The sequence below is a fragment of the Amblyomma maculatum genome, chromosome 5, assembly GCF_055883805.1.
Source record: "Amblyomma maculatum isolate TAMU_Amacu chromosome 5, ASM5588380v1, whole genome shotgun sequence".
In the NCBI taxonomy this organism is placed as follows: domain Eukaryota; kingdom Metazoa; phylum Arthropoda; class Arachnida; order Ixodida; family Ixodidae; genus Amblyomma; species Amblyomma maculatum.
In genome coordinates, this window is record NC_139348.1 from 38,069,113 (window position 1) to 38,092,254 (window position 23,142).

Genomic DNA, 23,142 nt, shown 5'->3' on the forward strand with positions numbered 1-23,142 from the left:
ATCACTGAGTGACGCAGAAAATACGTGCTGAAATATGTCACGTATGCTCAAAAAGTCAAAGGTGGTGTATTATTTTGCAAAAGGAGGATGATATAGAAATTGGGTCGCAGTTATTCACAGAAATAGTATTAAGTGTGCGCGAGTCGGTAACACTCGCGGACACTTCCAGTTTTGTTGCAATGTCGCGGATCGCAGTGATACTTCAAAAATACCTATACGAAACCGAGCTATTGCACCTGTATGTCGTATAATGAAATAATTGGATGTTGCATCTGGGCTGGGTGAAGAATATTGGTTCAAAGTCTTCCCTGTGAAGGGCGTTTGAGGCGGTTTGGGTTGGTGTTGTCGTCAAGGGGATGAGCCGAATGAATGAAAACACTATGAAAATGACGAATTGGATCCAATTCACCATGGAATAATTCACAGTACGTCATCGTGAACTATTTAATTGATTTAGTTTTCTTTCTCATAAAAAGTCTGAAAACCTTTAGGGTATTCTTTAATGAAGTTTATGCCTAGTGTAATTAAGGCCTCGTGCCGTGTATCGTTGCTCTTGTACAACTTTGCTACTTTGCTTTTTTTCAGTGTTTTTAAGGTAGGGTTGTTTTTGAACTTTTTAAAAGTGCTTATTTCAGTTCTATGTTTCTAACTTTTTTTATTTCGTGACTTTCTAGGTTTCTGTTTTTCTTAACTTCATTTTTTAAATACATCACTGTTATTACCAGGCTTATCTCCATACGCACTTAAGTATCCTTACGAGGAGAAATGCGAAAGCAACACGTGTTCCAGGCCTGGGTCAGTTAATTATGAGCTCGTTCTACATTTCCTTGCTTTTCCGTTTTGAAGAACTTTGCATCTACTTTATTTACTTGACCTGTTTTTTGGCCACCGTTTTTAATTTTCTTGATTTTTGTCTGTTACGTTTATCATTTTTATTTTATTGTACGGTTAATTTTTGTTCATATTGACTTTATTTTTTATTCTTTTTAATTTTTCATTTATAAGTATAATACGGCGCAACTGACGAGGACACGGAAGGCACACAGACGACAGGACTAGCGCTTTGTGTGCCTTCTTTGTCCTCGTCCGTCACGCCGTAGTTTCTTTTTTTCAAGCAATATGTACCAACTAGCCCGAAAAAGAGTTCTACTTCGAAATATTTTTATTTTTACTTGCCTACTTTGGTTATAATATAATCAGTCTTGTCTTTTCTTTTCTTTTCCTTGATGCCATCCAGCGTCCTCACGCTAGACGGAGAATTATAGAGCCGTTCACAGGTAGTCTGTACAGAACAGTGGTTAGAACGCTAGGCTGGGACACGGAAGGATGGTGATACCAGTCCTAACGTGGGCATGATGTGTTTTCTTATAATTAATTGATAGCTCGTAGTAGACACATCTGTCCACAGCTCGTGGCCATGCCACCCATCAGGCAAGAAATGGTTTAGGGTTAATTAAAGTGTTAACTCGAAGAACGGCTTACGATAGAGCAAGGCGAGCTACGCTAATTTCATTGGTTGCACAGCCCTTCTTCCTCAAAGGCATGCCCTTGTTGTCAGATGTTCAGTTTGTATTAGCAGATTTTTGAACCTCGTTATTCTCTCTGCATTAGCCTCTTAAATGCGGAGCGGTGTTATGTGTTTGTTAGTACAGAAATCAAGAAAAACAAATATTCACGATAAGGAGGAACCTAGTATCGTGCGCAAAACGTGGGATACGAGGCGAATGAAAGCCATCTTTTCCCTTTACAAGTTGCGCGCTAAAGTGGAACATCGTGTAACACGCCCAGAGCTCATGCAATGTTGCGTCGTGTTCTCAGGAGCAAAAGAACTCACTAGAGACTAAACCTTTTCCCCAACTGATGCAATATATTGTCCACGTCTTTTCGCGAATTTGTGTATATATTGTTACGGGGATGTACTTAATGTAACTGGCGCTGCGATGGGCTGAACTCGACGTAAAGACTTCAGTAGCCGTACAGCATCCACTCTGTCAGCGTCGTCGTCTTTCTGAACGCTTTGTCGTGCACGCATTCCTCGGTCGGCGTCTTTGTCTGTGAGCACATCACTTCGGTCATGCGTTTCCCAGTAACAATATTAAAAAAAAAAAACTTAGAAAGCGAAATTCGAATCATAAACACACGCAACGGTAAGCAAAAAATATTACACGCAAGACGTAAACCAGAGTGAAAGCAGTAAAAATGCAGAAAAACACACACTTTTTTTCACAAAACTAAAATGACATTAAATCGCCAGAAGCGGCAGTTATCGTACAATTATCAGATTGTAGGACGGTTCGGATGCGTAGCTAAGTGGCTGATTTGCGGGTATAGCGTCCCAAAGTGATTCAGGGTGAGAGGCATTAAGTGCAATCTCAAGAGGTAAACAAAGTGAAGATTATTGAAGAAACAGACGCCAATGTACTAAACCACTTTTGAAACGAATTCGATCATCGTTTTTTCGTTAAGTGGAACTTCATGTGGAGAACCACTGGTAAGGTCAGTATGTTCGATTGTGATATGCAGACATTGTGTTGTTTAAGACTGCATGGAAGATAAAGCGGAGTTGGTCGGTTCCAGTGCGAGCAACTCAATTACTTATGATGGTGTATATAATCGCCATTACATTAATGATTCCGACGGACAAGTCAGCATAGCATTCATTGCTTACGAAAAAGCATTTGACTCAGTTGAAACCTCGGCGGTGATGCAGGCATTGCGAAATCAGGGGGTAGACGAGCCGTACGTGAAAGTGCTGGAAGATATATATAGTGGCTGCACAGCAACCATAGTTCTACATAAAGAAAGCAACAAAATTCCCATAAAGAAAGGTGTTAGGCAAGGAGACACAATCTCCCCAGTACTATTCACAGCTTGATTAGAGGAAGTATTCAGAGACTTGGAATGGTAGCAGTTAGGGATAAGGGTAGATGGAGAATACCTCAGTAATCTGCGATTTGCTGATGACATTGCCTTGCTAAGCAACTCGGGGGATGAACTGCAAATAATGATTGATGACCTAGACAGAAAAGTAGAAAGGTAGGTTTGAAAATCAATATGCAGAAGATTAAGGTAATGTTCAACAGCCTCGGGAAGGAACAGCAGTTTACATTAGGTAGCGAAATACTGGAAATAGTAGGCGAATAGGTCTACTTAGGACAGATAGTAACCGCAGATCCGGACCATGAAAAGGAAATATCAAGAAGAATAAGATTGGGATGGAGCGCATTTGGCAAGCACTCGCAGATTATGACTAGCAGCTTACCGGTATCGCTCAAGAGGAAAGTATACAACAGTTGCATCTTGCCTGTACTCACCTATGGGCCTGAAACGTGGAGGCTAACCAAGAGAGTTCTACTTAAGTTGAGGACAACCCAGAGGGCTATGGAACGAAAAATGGTAGGGGTAACATTAAGAGATAGAAAGCGTGCAGAGTGGGTCAGAGAAATAACTCAAGTTACCGACATTCTAGTGGAAATTAAGAAGAATAAATGGACATGGGCAGGACATGTAGTGCGAAGAGAGGATAACCGATGGTCGCTTAGGGTAACAAACTGGATTCCAAGGGAAGGAAAGCGTAGCAGGGGGAGGCAGAAAGTTAGGTGGGCGGATGAGATTAAAAGTTCGCAGGGGTCAAGTGGATGCAGCTAGCACAGAACCGGGTTAAGTGGAGAAATATGGGAGAGGCCTTCGCCCTGCAGTGGGTATAATCAGGCTGATGATGATGATGATATAATCGCCGAAAGATAGCTATGGTTACGGTTACTTTTTCTCTCCACTTCCACTCCCACCTTCCTCCCTCCCTCTACGGCGCGGTTCAGGTGTCCACAGAAAAAGTGTGACATACTTAGCCTTTCCTTTCCTGCGAACCAATTATGAATATTATTTCGTCTGAGTTTCATTTCGTGCGATACTTGTTAATTTTTTCGTGTTCTGTGTGTGTAACCCTTTTGTGTGCGTTTTTTTGTGCTGCAGCACGAAGACCACATGGTTGTTCCTGCGCACATTAAAGATTGATTCATTGATTATTATTATTATTATTATTATTATTATTATTATTATTATTATTATTATTATTATTATTATTATTATTATTATTATTATTATTATTATTATTATTACCGCTAAATTGTAGCGGCGCCTAATTAGGACATCTATTATTAAAACGCCCGAGATCTTCGGACTAAGGGATCTGAATCTTTTTCTAGCGTTTTGTCTTTTTATACCGCTGTTGTAGTTACCGAAACCTGGCTGTCAAGCGATATCCCTTCCAGTGATTTCTTTCCTAACAATTACTCTGTTTTTTTAGCGATCGCCCTGAAACAGGACCCAAATATAGAGGAGGTGGAGTGCTCATTGCTATTGACAGTTCTGTGCAGTGTGTTCGATGTTCTGATTTGGAAACTGTTCAAGAATGCGTGTGGCTTGAGCTCACTTTAAATCGACATGAAAAACTTTTACTTGCAGATTTCTACATTCCTCCGAATCTTCCTCCTCCAGCCTATGATGATGTTCTGCTCTCAATTGAACATGTTATAACTCGTCATAGCAAACACGAACTTCTTATTTTAGGTGATTTTAATACTAAAGGTATCAACTGGAACTCATTTACTTCTTCTTACTAGAATCATTACATATTAAGTAAGTGTAACACTCTGCTTGATTTTATAGCCTTTAACTCTTTGTAGCAACACAATTTCATTGAAAGCTGCTGTGGTAATATTCTTGACATCTGTCTATCAAATTTTGAAAGTGTTCGAGTCTCGAGTTCAGACATACCGCTGACTCGCTGTGACAAATTTTACCCTCCACTTCTAGTTACTACTGCTGTCTCTGCCTCACCATTTACTAATTCAGATCGGGTGAGGAATTCGCTCCGTTTTGCGTATGCATGTGGTGATTATGTCGGTCTTTTCAATTCTCTTCCGTCGACTGGTCCCTTTTAAATGACATTAATGATTCCGACGGACAAGTCAGTCGCTTCACTGAAATAGTTCTTGATAGCATGCGTCGGTACATACCTCTGCATACTCCTACGCGTAGGAAGTTTCCTTGTTTGTTTTCAAGGCAACTGATAATGACATTAAAACTTAAGGAACGGGCCCATCGTAAAGCGAAATGCCCTGGTTTTCACAATTGGGCAGATGAGTTTCGCCGCTTGCGTTCACTTTGCAAACGCTTATACAAGCGGGACAACGACTCCTATCTTGTGTCTTTAGAGAGGAATGCCTCAAATAGTCCTAGTCAGTTCCGGCGATACGTTCACAAGCGTTCCATTACATCAGGTTCGAGTATCAGCTTAGTTGACTCTCAGGGGTTGGAAATTCCGGATGTTGCCGACAGTTCTGCCCAACATTTTTCCTCCGTTTACAAACATCCACATTGTGATTCCGTTTGCCTCCCATATGGTGCACTATCTAATGCCGTTCTCTGTGACGAGGAGTTGATAACTGTGAGTCTTAAGCGTCTGAGACCATATTTGTCTCCTGGACCTGATGGCATTCCAACCACCATAATAAAAGCCTTCGGTTATATCTTTGTACCAGTATTGACTCGCATATTTAATAACTGTTTAAAAAATGCTGCCTTGCCTCGCGTGTGGAAAATAGCACGCGTGTTTCCTGTCTTCAAGTCAGGAAACAAATCTCATGTTTCTAATTATCGTCTGATTTCTCTTCTATGTGCAACCTCTAAGCTTTTCGAATTAGCTTTGCACAACGTACTTTCCTTCCATCTCAAACATGTCATCATACCGAATCAACAATGCTTCATGTCGGGTCGCTCCACTTCTACCAACCTAGTCACGTTTATGACGTATGCCACTGCAGTAGTCCTTCAGAGAGGTCAGGTTGACCCTGTGTACTGTGATATGAGCAAATCTTTCGACGTTGTTACTCACTCACTACTTCGTGAAAAGCTTTTACTCTGTGGCGTCGAAGTCTCACTCGTAACCCTCCAACGCAACTATCTCCTTGATCGCTTCTGCTTTGTCAGTGTCAATGGACAGACCTCTTTTGTTTACCCTGCAACCAGTGGAGTTCCTCAAGGTTCTGTACTAGGCCCGCTTGTCTTCTCCGTTTTTATTAATGATGTTTCCTCGGCGATAAAGAACTCCTCGTTTCTTCTTTATGCTGATGATATAAAAATATTCAAGGTAATATATTCTTTTCAAGATTGCTTGTTGTTGCAATCGGACATATCTGCTTTTTCTGATTGGTGTGCGAAGAATCGACTTACCCTCAGTTCTTCCAAAACTAGAGTTGTCTCATTTACTCGTAAAACACATAGCTTTCTCTACCATTATTCTATGAATTCTGTGCTGTTGGACAGGGTTGATGAAATTAATAACGTTGGTGTACTTTTTGACTGCACCCTCAGCTTCTCCTCTCATACTAAACGCATTGCTCAGCGGGCTATGCGCACACTCGGATTCGTTGGCAGACTTTCGAGAGAGTTCCGTACTCCACTTCCGTTCTTAAAAGTGCACCTGTTTATATGCTTGCCGCGCTTGGAGTACGCGTCGGTTGTTTGGAATGGCACTTGCAAATCGAACTTGGACAAGGTTGACAGAGAACAAAAAAAAACTTTACGGATATTTCATTATCGCTTTCCTTGCGCAACTTCCTCCTCTCGGTCCACCAAGAGCGCCTAACTGAATCTTCCTTCTCTTTACTGCCGTCGTATCAGAGTTGATATCATTTTTATGTACAAACCCCTTCATGGCCACATTATGTGCCCTCAGCAGAGTAAACTGCGCGTTCCGCGAAAGAGCATGATGGAATTCAGACCATTTCAATTACTCCGTCTCTTCATTCCCATTCCCCTCTGGACAGAATGCAGTGGTTATTTAACTCTTTTGCTCCTCACCTTGACATCTACCAAAACTCGCTCTGTTCATTTATATTGGATGTTCGTAGCGTTGTATCCTAAATAGTACTTTATCACATATAACTCCAACTTTCTAGCCTAAAATATTGCATTTACTTCACTTTTTGCTTTTTCTCCCGTTCAATGCTGTCGGTATCTTGAACTGCTTTTTATCCGTTTTTTACTTATATTTTAACTTTAAACTTTATATTCGAATCTTACTGTCCCTTGTTCAATTTTACTTCTTTATTGTATTATTCTGTATTTCTAGCCTGTGTTTTAAGTACCACGCACTTGTTGCGCCTGGAATGGTTGTTTATGTTATGTATATTTCTATATTACTATAATCAATGTCAGTTATTTGTTGTCGTTTTTTTCTCTCTATCTACAGTTCTTTTTTTTTCTTTCGTGATGTGCTCAACAATTCTCTCACTGTGTATATAAGTGATGCTTCTCATTGATTGTTTTCTTTCCGTGATACTTTTAATCTTAATTTCATTTCATGTGTTATTTCTTCTTTTCTGTTCTCTCTGTGTGTGTAAACATGTTTTTGTATTTTCATTTTTGTTTCTTTTTTTATTTGTACTGCAGCACGAAGACCACATGGTTGTTCCTGCGCATACGAAATAAAGATTGATTGATTATTATTATATTATTATTAATAATATTATTATTGCTATTATTAATAATATTAATATTAATATTATATCGCCCACTTCAATTTCACAGCCACCGAGATATGTGAGGTTGTTTCTGAAGATTACAGAACGCCTCTGGAGTAAGTCTTCATTTATGAGGGTCTCACTGGTGCTTACTTCTCTGTAGCTGTACATAGCAACGACGCATCTATAGAATAACTGATTTAGGGTTGATTATGCGTAAAAAGCGCGATGCTTTCTTGCAAATTCCAGTCTTGTTTCTAAAGATTTAGAACTGTAGATCTAAGTCAGCCCTACGCCTTTACTCGTCTCCATGCTTGGTGGAGCCCCATTGGCCTCATTGTAATAGCAAGCACAGCTTCTTTTCTGCTGGCTAAGCAGAACGTTATTCGGGTCGGGAGCAGAATAAACTAATAAAAATAGTAGCCTGGTCGTCTCGCGACCGTAGTGAATAGATTTTGTACTTGGGTGCGCTGAGTGAGGTTTGGGCTGTTTTCCTCTTCCTTGCTGCTCAAGAATGACTATAGACGACTGACCGCTCTGAGTGTTCTGCATTCTCATGTACTCAATTTATCGCAATATATGTTCTCGTCTTCTGCCTGACAGGGGTTCAACCCTCTGGGACCCTGAATTCATTGAGACTGTGCTGAAGCCCGAAATCAGCTCGAGGATTTGCCAGATGTTCCCGAAGTTTCGTGACAACGCACTCTCAAGGAACGTGTTCAAGGACAGGATCATCGAGTGTCTGCGACTAGCTTGCCAGGTAGCGATGACAGTATCTGCATCAATCTATCCTACTGGGCGTATAGTCACGACTGGTCTCAAACGTCAGCGGAGCGTCGAGCCTGGTCATGGTAGCCGAGACAAGATAGCTACGGCTGATTTGTTTACGTGGAGAGATATCATCATCATCATCAGCCTGACCATACTCACTGCAGGGCGAAGGCCTCTCCCATATTTCTCCACTTAATCTGGTTCTGTGCAAGCTGCATTCACTTGACCCCTGCGAACTTCTTAACCTCATCCGCCCACCTAACTTTCTGCCGCCCCCTGCTACGCTTTCCTTCCCTTGGAATCCAGTTTGTTATCCTAAGCGACCATCGGTTATCCTCTCTTCGCACTACATGTCCTGCCCATGCCCATTTCTTCTTCTTAATTTCCACTAGAATGTCGGTAACTTGAGTTATTTCTCTGACCCACTCTGCACGCTTGCTATCTCTTAATGTTACCCCTACCATTTTTCGTTCCATAGCCCTCTGGGTTGTCCTCAACTTAAGTAGAACTCTCTTGGTTAGCCTCCACGTTTCAGCCCCATAGGTGACTACAGGTAAGATGCAATTGTTGTATACTTTCCTCTTGAGCGATAATAGTGGAGATAATGATAATTATAGTGGAGAGATAATGAGTAGTTAAATTATATTTCGGCAGGTCAGCCAACGTCCTGGTGAGTCGGAATACATCTGCAGTCTCGTTTTTAAGAAAGCCTACGATTATGTATGAATATTTCTCTCTGTGCGGTTTTTGCCTTGATAGAGATTACCGTCTCAAAGCTAATAAAGTTATGAAATTCCTGGTTGAAGGCTGCGGAAATATTTGTCACCTGATTGTTCTTAACATGCAGTGGCATCGCAAAGTACAAAGACTCCTCGCTTTTTGCCTCCATCGAAACACAGCCACCGCAGCCGGGTGCGAGCTCGCATCCGCAGAGTCAGCAGCTCAGCAGCTTAACCCCTTAGCCACAGCAGCGCTACTTTCATGCAGTATCAAAAAACAATGTTAACCGGAGTGCAGCCCACTTTCTGACAGATCAGTGCCTGTGGCATATCTACGTGTATTCAACGTTTTAAAGTATAACTTCCTATAATGTATTTCTGGACAATGAACTGACAGCATTGAATTGCTGCAATATTTGTAATGGAAATATTCTTATAATATTAATATTTATTGACGAAACATGCTTGCCAGAAATTCGACTGCAAAGACTGCGCAGGTAATTTCGACTGACTAGTTTTTACCAAGGGGCCAGACTCAAAGCTTCCCATGGCGTTTAAGGCGCTCTTCAGGCTGTCTCTAAATCCGCCTACATATGATGTGGACAAATAACGTGCACGTGCAGTTTCTATCATTTAAGCGGTCGTAGAATATCCGCTAAGATGACCTCTGAGCTTTCGTTTCTCTAGGCGCAGTCTGGGTTTTAGAGCCAAACTTAATGACAAAAAAAGTATTACCCAAAGTGTAGCGTAGGGAAGTACCGTATGCACCTGTTGTATATGGCGAAAGCAAGCCCTAAGAAGACAGCTGAGGAAGTCACTGCTGTTTTGTTGTCTGCGCAGACTCAAGAGCAGATGTATTTCACAGTGATCAACATTCACCATCACCGAAACAACCTGAAGCACCTTGATGAAATCTTATTGGAAGCAGTCTTCAAATGTGAGTGCCTGCTATACCAACGATGGCGGGGCTGCATCTGTAGGATGAATTTTACGAGTCCAGTAATCTGAGACATCGCTACTTATTATGGGGCAACTGACAACTACTGGATATTCTAAACTCGGGTAACGAGCGTGTTTTCTGCTGTCTAACGTTGCGATGTGCAGAAAAACTATTTGCGATGACAAGGTATCTAGAGCGCAAAGGCATTCGCAAAAGAAGACAGGGCGTTATGAGCGGACCGTATACATTCCCATCCTTATGAACCGACTCTCAAAGACGCGTCCTGCTGAACTAAATTTTAAATGCTGTTCTGCGTTCGCACCGGTTATTTGAAGCTGGCATTAAAAGAAACGTGATGAGTAATTATTAGGCAGCTGCTAAAATTGTAAGATACCTTTACGACCTTCTTGATGGGTATGCTATGTATTCCGATTCGAGCAAAATTTTGCTTCTAAATGTTTGTCCTGCGCTCACAATGAGTAATTAAAACTATCCTAGCATAATTTGAGCGCTCTCAAAAAATAAAGAGCAAAAACGGCCAGCATACCGAGGAAGGATCTACCGGTGTGCTTACATTTTTAACAGGATACTTAAGCGGGCGAGTTTGTGATACATCATCCAAAAAAACAGCGCGAACAAACGGGGACGACAAGAAGAAACAACAGGAACAAGCGCTGTACATTTTTGGCTGTCATTTAACCTATATAACATTAAACTGACAAACTCTTCCGGAAATTGTATATAGGCGTGTTATTCGTATTGTGTATTTTCAGCCCAAGTCCGCCGTCATCAAGCTCATCAAATGAAGAAGGATTTGATGCTGACATTAGATTGGAACTGTCCGCATATGGCCATGACAAAGGTATTTTCGAAGGATTTTGCTCAACAATACCAAATTGGTATAATTTCGAAGAATTCAGTTGTGGGAAAGTTCTTTTCGAAACATTAAACGGTACTTGTAACTATGCCTACGGAAATATTTTAATACAGGAATCTACAGAGGTTGTCTTTGCGAGTATTTGAGCTGAATTTAAAAGTTTTGCTTGCAGCCTATAATTTACAAATAATCTTCGAAGGGCGCTCCTGGGGACCACTCTCAATCAATTAGGGCGACGCACCTCCGCGCTCAAAGCTCCCCTGTGATGTCATCGTGGATAGCTGGGCGCGCGCACTCATTGGACACTCCCAAGTGACGAGGGCGGGAGGGAGCGTGGCATGGACGGGCCACTAGCAACGCTGTTGCTAGTGGCCCGAGTTTTCATAGCAACATCGTCGCCGTTGCTAATGGCCCGACTTGGCTAACCCTAAATTTTGACGTCACTTCCGCCACACTTTCTCCAATGCATTGGGAATGGCAAGGGCCTCTCCAAAGTTGTTTCCTTCCTTCATGGAGCGTGGTAAGCTGCCGTCGCGACTTGTTCTTTCGCGCCGGCGTCCACTCATTTGAGGGGGAGAGGAGGAGCGCCATTTTTGCTCCATATTATGCGTAAGCAATTTATGGCTATGTCGGCAGTTTCGTGTCACAAGAATTTGTCTTCACGATTGCGTTCAAACGAAACGAGTTATAAAAAGAATAACTACATTAATAGAGGACGGAAGAATCTCGCTGAGGAGCAATTGGCGCATATGAACCAATCTTCTCTATTTTCTCTTCTGTCCGCACTAGGCAGCGGAGGTGGCTCAGCTACAGAGCCAGTAGCAGGCCCGTACATTTTCCTTTCCTTTTTCTTACAGCCACAACAACAATGAACAGAAGAGAAAATAGAGAAGAAAGAAAAGGAAGAGGGAGAGAAAGACGCGCGCCGCAACAACAGCCGTCGTTCACCACCGAAGTAGTGGCGGGTGCAATGACGGCCTACAACAGACAAAAATTCTGTAGCAGGCTAACCCCCGCCGCAAGCGGCGGTGACCTGCCTGTTCCAGCCCCTTCAGGGGAGGGCTGCGATATCGGCGCACGTTAATCCCCAAGTGGTCAAAATTACTCCGGAGCTCTCCACTATGGCTCCGCTTTTTCCTTCCACCTTCACTCCCACCTTCCTCCCTTTCCCTATGGCGCGGTTCAGGTGTCCACAGAAACAAGTGTGAAAGGTACTGCGCCTTTTTCTCTCTGCGAGCCAATTATTATTATTATTACTATTACGGCCAATCAGCATGCATATTATTGGTTACGCTATTCTGTAGCCGAATTAAGCTCCACCTACCCGCAGACTCGGATTTCAGTTGTACTTATAAGGGCAAAGCTGAAAAGTAAAGAGGGACCAATCTATCTATTTTTTCCAGGGCCACAGTTTGCAATTTGTTCTTTATCAGTAAGCTTTGGTATGTTATGCAGGTGTTGCACAGTTCACGGTTAAATATTCAGAACATGCATAGGAATTTCGCCGTATTTGTCTGGGCATCTGAATGGGAGCGCTGCGGCCGGACTAACTTGTTCAGACGAGGAAAAGATGGTGGGCTAGGTTTGGGCCCCCTGTTTTTGCGATAGCTGGTCAGTCGTTTTTTGTTTTTTAGAGACACGACCGACCCGTTCTTACGCACCGTATGCCAAGTCAGGCTGAGGCGGCTGCTACCGGACCACGTGGTTTCAACGGAAGATTTTTCCGCAGGGATTAAGGGCTTTTATAGAGAAGGCGTAGCAAGTGTTCGGTTTCTTTCAGCGCGATTCTCAAGGGATTATTTGTCAACAGTAAAACGAAAGAAATTGTGTCGTGCATTGTGTGACATTATGTTCCCGGTTCCTTTGTACAGGGCCTTGTACTATGGAGGCCCATTTTCAGATATGTTAAAAAGGGTGAAAAGAATGCAGGTGACGCCAGGAGCAAAAACATTCTTTTTTGAATTGCACACCAGAACCTTGCCGGTAAAAACATTTTTGGAGGAAAAGGGACTATTTATACACTGGGGATCACACTGTTTAATATGCAGGAAAACGAAATCAATTGACCGTGTTTTTTTTTTACACTGTTGAGAAGCAGTATATTTTTGGGATGTATTGCAAGGAAAGCTAATGAAAGATTTTCCGCTAGACCAGCATGGCATCCGGTACTTATGCGTAGAAAGTGAGGATGGGGTATCATTTTATTTAATTATGCTCATGGGCCCCCACTGTATATGGCGCTCAAGAATGGCGGCTTACCATTATGATAAAGGTGCACGGCCTGCCAGAATTTATTTTCGGGTAAGCGTGGACAGGTTTTTGGCAATCCAGAAAGCTGCAGCAGATCCTCCCGAGTGGATCTCAAGGCTAGAGCCTTTGTTGTGTATGCGTGAATTTTAGTGTGTCATATGTAAATAGAGTATGTAAATAGCATTTGTGTGATTTTTGTTGATTTTGTTCTCGTGAAATGCAATGTGTCAAGACCTGACAATATGGAAAAAAAAAGTAATTTCGACCACCTGGGAATTTTTAACGTGCGCTGACATCGCACAGCACACGTACGCCTCTTCGTTCAGCCTCCATAAAAGCGCAGTCGCCGTGGTCGGGATCGAATCCGGGTACTCCGGCACTGTAGTCGGGTGTCTTACCACTGCACCACCCCGGCTTTTTTTTTCCTTATTACCGGATTGGTAACCGTTACATGGGGGTAAGACCACTAGTCAAAGTCTGACCAGTGTATGGTGATAAAAGGGATTAAGGGTGGTCAATCTGTCTAAGACAGGAAGCCAGTCGGGAGGATCATTCTTTGAACGAAAAACATCGCGCATGTACACCACACTCAATAAAATATTCTCAAGAAGGAGTCACAACATCATGGCCATGTTTAACATCCATACGCGTTTTCCACACGCTATGCATGCACAAAAGCATTAACAGATTGTAGGGCGTTCCCCCTGTTTCAGCGCATGGCAGGAAACGTATACCGAATGGATCTATCGGCAAGTCTTTTTTGATGCTGCGTTTTAGGACATCCCACAAAAATACTGCATCATGACAATCCATAAAAATATGTTAATCGTCTCCGGTTTTCGACATATCAAGCAGTTCACGGACCAATGTACAAATATGCCTTTGCTTTGTAGCCACGGCTTCACTGGGCTTCACTCTTGATGCGTGAGGAGAAAAGCGCGCATTGAGGCGCGTCACTGCAGTAAGCACGAAAATAAGAATGGACAGTTGGAAACACTCACCGTTTATCCGCGCTCAGTTTGTGGCAAAAGAAAAAAATACGCTCCCCGTCGGGGAATCGAACCCCGGTCTCCCGCGTGACAGGCGGGGATACTGGCCACTATACTAACGAGGAGAAGTGCTTCAGGGGCAGTAATTAATTCTCTCAATGCGGTAAGGAGAAAAGCGCGTATTAAAGTGCATCACTATAGAAAGCACTGAAATAACAAGGGACAGTTAGAGACACTCATCGTGTATCCGGGCTCAGTTTTTGGCAAAAGAAAAAAATACGCTCCCCGTTGGGGAATCGAACCCCGGTCTCCCGCGTGACAGGCGGGGATACTGGCCACTATACTAACGAGGAGAAGCGTTTACGCGCAGTAAATAATTCTGTCAATGCTGTGAGGAGAAAAGCGTGTATTAAAGTGCATCACTATAGGAAGCACTGAAATAACAAAGGACAGTTGGAGACACTCACCGTGTATCCGGGCTCAGTTTTTGGCACAAGAAAAAATACGCTCCCCGTCGGGGAATCGAACCCCGGTCTCCCGCGTGACAGGCGGGGATACTGGCCACTATACTAACGAGGATTTTTTTTTCTTTATTGCCATTCTTTGGCAAACACTGCACACACACAAAAAAAAACTTCATTCCATCTTGACACCAGCAACCTGCCAGAGCTGCTTGACAGGCCTTGTCTTCTTTAAAATTCTTTGAGCAGGCTCAAATTTTCCATCCTGAGTAGCCAATCGGCGTTACATGATTGTGATCTCACCACTTGCACGAATCTGTGCACATTCTCCTTGAGTACATGCGGGCCGGTCGCGCGTCTGGGTCGCAGTAATAACCCGCCATCCTGGAGCGCCATATACTATGGAGGCCCCAGAGCATTACTTGGTCCAACGGGAAACCATCCTCATTTTGAATGGCCAAAAATCTGATGCCGTACGGATGAAGCCGAAACTCTTTTTTAATGGCTCTTTGTAAAACATCCCAAAGATACACCCCCTCCCAACAGTGAAGAAATGCGTGATCAATTGTTTCGGGCACTTTACATATTAGGCAATGCGTACTCCATGGTAAAACTAAACCTTTCTCCTCTAAGAACTTTTTAACTGGTATTGTTTCTGTATGTAATTTGAAGAAGAAAGTTTTTATTCCTGGCTGCACTTGCATTCTTTTAACTCTTTTCAAAACGTCCCCACCGTTGCCTCCATTGTACATGGCTCTGTACACTGGCACTGGAAAAACAAAATCACACAGATCACCGTATAGCTTTTTCCGCTTCACTTTACTTAAGAATTCTGTCGAAAAACGCGCTGTAAGAAATTTCACGCTGTCAGCCACTTCTCTAAATAACCGAAGATTCTCCCTGGTGAACTCTTGATACCCACAACAAAATCATGCAAAGCACGGTTCAATGTTAGTTGGCACACAGTTGTTAAGAAAGGGTCACTAACATCTCGGAAGAAGAAAAACCTGTTGACAAGCTGGCGGAGAAATAGATGCCCCAGCCCGAAACCACCGTCTTTCACACTTCGAAACAAGTTCGTCCGCTTGCACCGTTCCCAGCTCGAGGACCAAACAAACACAGCTAGAATACGGTGTATCTTCTGTATATTTACCCGGGAACAGTGCAACACTTGCATGATATACCAGAGTTTGCTTAAAAAGAACACATTGCACACCGTCACTCTTGCAAAAATTGATAAATATTCCCCCTTCCATCTATCTGCTTTTTCCTGTATTTCGTTCAGTTGTCCTTTCCAGTATGCATCACTGTCCCTGTAGCTGTTTAATGGAACTCCTAAGTATTTTTGTGGGGGTTGTTACCCAGGGCACATTTGCAAAAAGCTATGGGGTCGATGGCCAATTGCCATGCCAAAATCCCTGACACTTTGACCACTTCACTTTGCTTCCGGTTGCCTTCCTGAAACTGTCGACACACAGCACTGCCTCGCTTATACCATGCTGATCCACAGCACAGACCGCTAGGTCATCCGCGTATGCGAGCAACTTGACTTCAGCTGCCTGCAACTTAAAACATTTAACTGCCTCGTTTTGGATAATGTTCACACATAGTGTCTCTATGTAGATGGCAAACAAAAGTGGGCTGAGGGGGCAGCCCTGGCGTACCGAGCGTTGCACCTGAATGGGGGCCCCCAGACTCTTGTTAATGATTAATCTAGTAGTGCATCCCCGGTACGCCATGGCCACGCCCTCTCTGATTACTGAACCTAGGTTCACGTGATCCAGAATACACAGCAATATTTCGTGGGCTACACAGTCGAAAGCCTTTTCGAGGTCCAGTTGGAGGATGGCTGCACATTTATCCATTAGTTGACTACACTCGAGCACCGATCTTGCCGTGTGTATATTTGTCATAATTGACCTCCCCTTTATACCACACGTTTGGTGAGAACCAATATTTGTAATAACTGACTGCAATCTTCTAGCTAACACTTTCATCAATATTTTATAATCTACGTTTCTCAAAGCAACTAGGCCTATATGCTGTGACTTGCTTCAGCGTTTCCTGGTCATTTGTCTTGGGAATAATAATAGTATGAGATAATCCGAAAGCTTGCGGCAATCTATTCATTGCATAGGCTTCATGGAAGAGCGCTGTCAATATTGGAACTACTTCGTTCTTAAATTCTTTATAAAAAGCCGCACTTAGGCCGTCTGGCCCAGGCGACTTTCCCATATTTAAACCATCGATCGCTTTTTCTACCTCGATTTCTGTGATTGGCATCTCCAATCTTTCCTTCTTATCCTCGTCTAGTCGCGGCATAGCTGCAAGAAAGTTTTGTTTGAAAGCTTTCATGTCGACCACATTTTTGCTGAACAGATCCTGATAATATTGGAAAAAACCATGCCTGATATGATCGTCTGCCGACGATAGCACGCCGCCCCATTCGATCTTATCATTGCGGTTTTTCTCGGCATGAGCCTTTTCAATTCCCAGTGCCCTTTTCGATGGCGTCTCGCCCATGGCCCAATTTTCCGCTCTTGCACGCACTAACGCTCCTCGGTATCTGTCTTCCTCTATCAGGTTAATCTGTTCTTTTATTTTTCGAATATCCTCTATCCATCTGCCGGGTGCCTTACATTCCTGTTCGTGTAGTTTTGCGAGCAAAGCCTTCAGCTGGGTTTCTGTAATTTTCTTCTCGTACTGCAGGCAACTGGATCTGTCAATGGCTTTAATTTTAATCTGTTCCTTGCACAACTCCCACTGTTTCCAGATTTCGAGCAAAGTCCCTGGCCTCCCTTTAATCAATTCATTCAATACCACGCGTCTAAAGGCATCATCCTTAAGCAATTTATTGTTCAATTTCCATAACTCCCAGCTAAATGCATTGCTTCGTTTTTGGTGCCGAATAAGCACTGCACCAAACAGTGATCCGTGAATGTCATAGGCACCACTCGATATTCATTGCATGAATGAATCAAATCCAGCGACGCGTAAATTCTGTCCAGACGCGCGTGGCTAGAGCCTTGGAAGTGCGTGTACTGAACGCCACGCGGTCCTTCCAAGCAATCAGCCACATCCTCCATTCGCTTATTAACTGGCATAACATTTCAGTGCTCTTGTCTCTGAATCCGTGTGTGCTGGTTTTGTCTCGAACATTCAGTACACAGTTAAAGGGGCCCAAAACAGCCATAGCAATACAGTTTCCCTATGCCTAGTATGTGAAAGAATGTCGATGTAAGATAACCTTCCCGCAAAAATTTTTTAAATGCGGCATTTGGAAGCAGAGTTATTTGCAATTAAATTTTGAATATCTGCGCCTTCGCGGCTTCCTCCTCTTTTCAACTTTTTAGCGCGCGCAAAGGCTGGCCCTCCTCCACGGCCTCGCCCACTGACACTGACTGACGCATCTGCGCTTTTACTTTTTTTGCTTAGCGCCGCACGCCGCAACTTCCGTTTTGTCGCGCTTGCTTGCCGATGCGCCGCCGGGGGCCTCTTGTCGTCTGTATAATCGTCATCGCCCTTCGGCACGAACTCGCAAGTTTTGTTGCCACGCTATACATCCCTTGCGTTGACCTCACCTTTGATTTTGTGTTACGTCGTGTGCGCGACGGGTGCAGGACAGTTTTGGGCTAGACTGGTCGCTCTCTTGAATTCCCGAAGGCAGTTATCGAAGCGCTGAATTGTTGTTGACGGGACATGAGCGGGAGGTTGTTACAGTGTGCAGTCCCTGGCTGCGAAGGTATTGCTAGTGACGGGAGGAAAAAAATTCTGCATCAAGTGCTTCAAAACGCCAACCTCTGGAAACAGTGGCTGCAGCCCATCGGATAGCCAGCATCGGTGAACAAAGAGTTTATATACGTTTGCTTTACCAGGATATGTGGTTCGCGATTGGTGGATCCCAACAAGACAGTCTGCGTGAAGGAGCGGTACCAACGCTGTTTCTTCCAACCCTGCCGGTAAGTGTAAAATGAAAAGATTGTGATAATATTAGCTTTAGACGCGTTATCACAGTAGTGTGGATTTTGTTTTTAACTCAGGCGATCTTGCTCGACGTTGTGGCATGCATATAGCAAGATTTGTCATGATCACTGTGAACTACACTGCTCAAAATAAACCAGTGGCGAGCTTACGATGGGATTTTATTTTTTAATGTTACGCTAGTCGACCCCACGCACCAATGCACCCATATAAGCCGTATACTATCATCGTCGGGGTTCAGCAGCGGATTCTTCAACGGCGTGTACTTATGGGGGTCGAGTCCCTTTTCGGTACTCATTCGCCGAAGTCGCTTTTCGAGCTCGGGGTCCATAATATCCGTACCGCAGCAAGGGCATGAGATGTTAGCGAAAGACTAGAAATTCAGAATCGAGATCGCAGAGAGCGGTCTTCCGGGCGTTGCGGAGGGAAACTCTCTCGTGCACCTTGCCCGAACCTTGACACCTTCGTGTTTAGGCTCCTCTTGCGTTTGACTATACGATGCCCCTTCGTGAAAGATAACGATCGATTGTAAAGAAAAAAAAAAGGAAGGGGATGAGGAGAAGGGGACTGCGTAGTTGTGCGCTGTGGTGTAGTTTGTCAGCCGCGGTTCGGCGTCAGCTGACTGCAACGGAGAACGCGCGCGCCGACAGGAAGTGAACAAACTCTGTTCGGTGCCCGATTATTATCGCAGCATGACTCCCGCCCTGTAGCATTTTTTTTTTGTTGTTTTTTTTACGCCATGTGGTGTTTGTACAGAGCGCACTCTGAAATGTCGCGCGAATGGAGCCGCGTCCAAGTTCACCAACCGAGGCAACCAGGAAAGAAACACGTGAAACCGAGATGAGCGTTGATAAGAAGAAAGGAGGAACACTGTCAGGAATGAAGAGATGGAAAGAGAAAAAAAAAGTGCCAATAGGCTTTACCCTTCAGCAAAAAGGGGGGAGGGGGGGGGTCGCAAAATAAACGTTATCACTCGCGTGAACTGGCTTAGTCGCTCAAAGTAGTGCCTCTTTATCCCTAAGCGATCAGCTGCCGATCGGAAGTGTAAGAGTTGGTTTTGACAGGAGCATAGACAGGAGTTGTACACAACTAGATTTTTCCTGCGGAAAGGGCAGGGGGGGGGGGGATAAACCGAAACAAGGGAAGAGGACTTCTCCAAATGGCTCACCGACAGCAATAAGAGCAGGAGCCTTCTCCGGTTCCTAACGGAAAATTATTTGCGCGGGTTCTTATAATATGCCTTATGGCAAGCTTGCGTAATAAAAAAAGAAAAAACAGCGCGCGCATGCAGTAGTGCAACGATCAAGTGACACAGTTCGGCACAATGTTACCAGTGGCTCACAAATGCACATTTATTTTTGTCCCAGATTTTCCAGGAACAGCGGGTACAGATCATCAGCCAGCTGGATGGAATGGAAGTGGACCTCGCAGGAGATGGGCGTTGCGACTCCCCGGGCTACAGCGCCAAGTACTGCACGTACAACGTTGTTATCATTCAGACTGACCATATTCTACAATGAGAACAGGTAAGAATAGGAGAGGTAAGGCAATGCTGCGATACGAAAATTGGCAAGCTGCAATTCATATTAACTGTGTGAAGTCAGTTGCAGTGCCCAATAGTGCGAGCATGGGGCCTGGCCTCAACTTAACGAGTCTCAGTGCAGTCTTTAACAAAAGGCGCCGATTTCTGCATATTATTAGGAGAAATTTATTTCAGCCTCACCAAGAGTGCACTTGGCAAGTGCTGCTTGCATGTCTATAGATAAAAAGAATCAAATTAATCATTATATAATACAAACAATTGAATTACAAAATGTTTCATCGTTGCAAACCATTGGGGAAGAGGTACATTTGCTGACATATATTATTATGTAATGAGGTTTTAATTTCATCTATCTACAAACTGGCACCCAGCTATCTGGACATATTGCAAGAGCAGCAAATCGCAAATACAGCACTACTTTGATGCTTGACGCATTAATAAAGATGCATGCAGTTGCTTGCTTTAATAATTAGGGCGAATACATGGTAATAACATTATTCTATACTGCATTTACTAAGTTAAAAGCTGTGAGCAGGTCAAAGGGCTGTGAAGCAATAGAACCATGGATCCAGACAATCACAAGTCTATGTTGCTGCCCTGGGCCAGGGTAATGAGGACCTGATCATCAGCATGTAGTGCAGCTTGTTGAACCACATATGCGATAAGCGTGATGACCATGATAGACCATACAGCAAATGCCTGCATTAGCTCCTTGCAAACAGGCAATGGATAAACAGAGGTGATCTGTTTTGTATAGGTTTTTTTTTTTTTGTAAAGTTTTTCACTTTGATGTTGTTTGGAAGGTGCACGGCTCACACTTGTGGCATTTGTCAACCAATGATAAATTTAAGAGATAGGTAATTGAAATAGAACTTCACGGAAAAAACGTTTTACACATCCGCACATTACAGCAAGACATAGCGAAGAAAGAAACCCATAATGAAGTGAAGAAACAACATAACGTAAATGTGAGTGCTGAGACTGCGAGATTAATTTAATACTGAGGCAGCTTGGTTATAACGCCAGTAAGAAACACAAAAACAATGGGATGCTCTATACTTTCTTATACTGACAATTGTTTGGTCAACAACACCTCTTAGATTTCTTGTCACAGTAAAATAGCAGTACAAGACCAGGTGTCTTTTAACGAATATGTTGCTAAAACTGTTTTCAACTGCAATGCAGCAGCTGTAAGCAGGTTCAGCATCTATGATTGACTAGAATACACACCAACACTACCAACTCATCAGTCAAATATATATATACCGTCGGCGCGTTGTTTTTCCTTCCGCTTTGCATTTAATGCTCTTTATTCCAATAATCATCATAAGAGGAATTTCTGTAAATGTCAACAGTATAAACATAAAAAAAAATGTTTGCCTTGCACTCGCAGACTGTTCGCTCCTTTAAATTCTATATATATATATATATATGTACATTTTTTACAGATTCATGTGCTTTCAGGAAGCTGAACAGCATTCTCATGAACTCCCTGTTCCTGAAGGACATTCTACAACTCTCCGCTAAAGCCCAAACGTCCTCCCTTGAATCATTTCATAATTTGGTCATCAGATTTGCTCCCAAATCAATTGCATACTCGGATGATGGGATGCAAGCAAGGTAAGTTGAATGAAAGAGAAGGATACGACATTATTTTTTACTCCAGTGCCAGTACGCATTCCAACATTTCTGCATTGCATATGCAAACAATCAATCCTTGCATGAAGCATTTAATGTATGTTCATAATATTGTCATTGTAAAAGGAACAGAGGCCAGAGGAAATAGAACTCAGTAAAAAAAAATCAGAAGTTCATCTATGAAAGCCTGTGCTTCATTCGCACCATATCCTTTTCCTCCTTTCGATTCTTCAACTTGCTAAGTAGCCCAACTAAGCAGATCGCGTTTAGTTAATGCTACAATAGCCACTACGACCAGCACTCCCCTTAGTACAGTGTTTGATCTGGAGCTGTCATGTTATCAGGCCAGGTAATATGAGACCTTACAATTACGACTCACCGGAGTCAATTCTGACATCTGCCAAAAAAGGGCACCCACTATGCCAAGTGAATCCCAACTCCTGCTCAAAGTATGCACCCAATGAGAAATTTTCGACGATCTTTCCATCCTGACATTAAATACTCTGCTGTAAAGTTAGCTGAACCTATCTTGTGTCTTTCTCTTCGAATCTCAAGTCTGCTGCCATGTCAAAGGTAGTTTTCATACATTTTGAGGAGACTGCGGTGCACACTTCTGACATTCTAAGAATGCTTCGTATAATATCGTAAAAACATATTTGCTAGCATGGTAGCACCAGCCATTCTATAATCCCCTTCCATAGAAAAAGTGAGACAGGAGGCTGCAGACTGCACAGGCCATCTAAGGGTCCTCATTGGAAGTTACTGCTCTTATGTTAGAATAGGCAGATGGGATGACATAAAGAACGAAGTTGAGGACAAGCATGAAGCGCAGGCTGAAAAAAACACCTCGTCTCTCTTTTGTGCTCATCTTAGTGCAGTCCCAATACAAAGGCAGTTTTTAAAGAACTGGAAGTTATCAGGGCAAGTTTCCGACCCCTCTAGAACCATCTCGAATGTCCCGAGGCTACTGTATTGAAGCTGCAAGAATGCTCAAGGTTCACTTGACCACTTGAACTAATGATGATTGCTAGAATACAACAGCAGGGAGAACACGTGATTCACGATATGATGTTGTATAGCCCATGTCATACATTCATTTTGCTGCTTGGAGATCATTGCATCACATTCTTATTTCTAAAGGCGCTGAACATAGTAGCTAAATCAGAAGCAATTTCTGCAGCAGTGTTGTGAATATAATGCATAATGGTTCCTTATGGTAGCCTCTTCTGTATAATTTTGCTGGTAGGCAACAAGAAACACATTTTTTTCCAAAGTATGAAAAATTAATTCATATTTACCTTCTTTATAGGTCACATCTGGCTGTAATTTATTTTAATGAAAATTCCTCAAGGCTCCAGGCACAGACAAAAAAAGGAGATGACCGCTGGAAAGTAAAGATTGCAGAAGCAAGGAAAGGACATTTCAGTGTCGCTCCAGTGAAAACGCA

At 43.1% G+C, this 23,142-nt stretch overlaps 1 protein-coding gene and 2 non-coding genes across 3 annotated transcripts in view; 1 reads left to right on the forward strand and 2 right to left on the reverse strand.

Moving 5' to 3' along the window:
* Positions 1-23,142, forward strand: part of LOC146188067 (transient receptor potential cation channel subfamily M member-like 2) — a 178,464-nt gene that overhangs the window by 34,021 nt on the left and 121,301 nt on the right. Inside the window, 3 exon segments of the mRNA XM_084604991.1 lie at positions 8,130-8,286; positions 9,857-9,953; positions 10,730-10,855. Of these exon segments, the coding sequence (XP_084461117.1) occupies positions 8,130-8,286; positions 9,857-9,953; positions 10,730-10,855 (380 nt within the window).
* TRNAD-GUC (transfer RNA aspartic acid (anticodon GUC)) lies at positions 14,126-14,197 on the reverse strand. Its single transcript has one exon. It is a non-coding gene; the product is annotated as a tRNA-Asp (tRNA).
* On the reverse strand, positions 14,580-14,651 carry TRNAD-GUC (transfer RNA aspartic acid (anticodon GUC)). The gene has a single exon. It is a non-coding gene; the product is annotated as a tRNA-Asp (tRNA).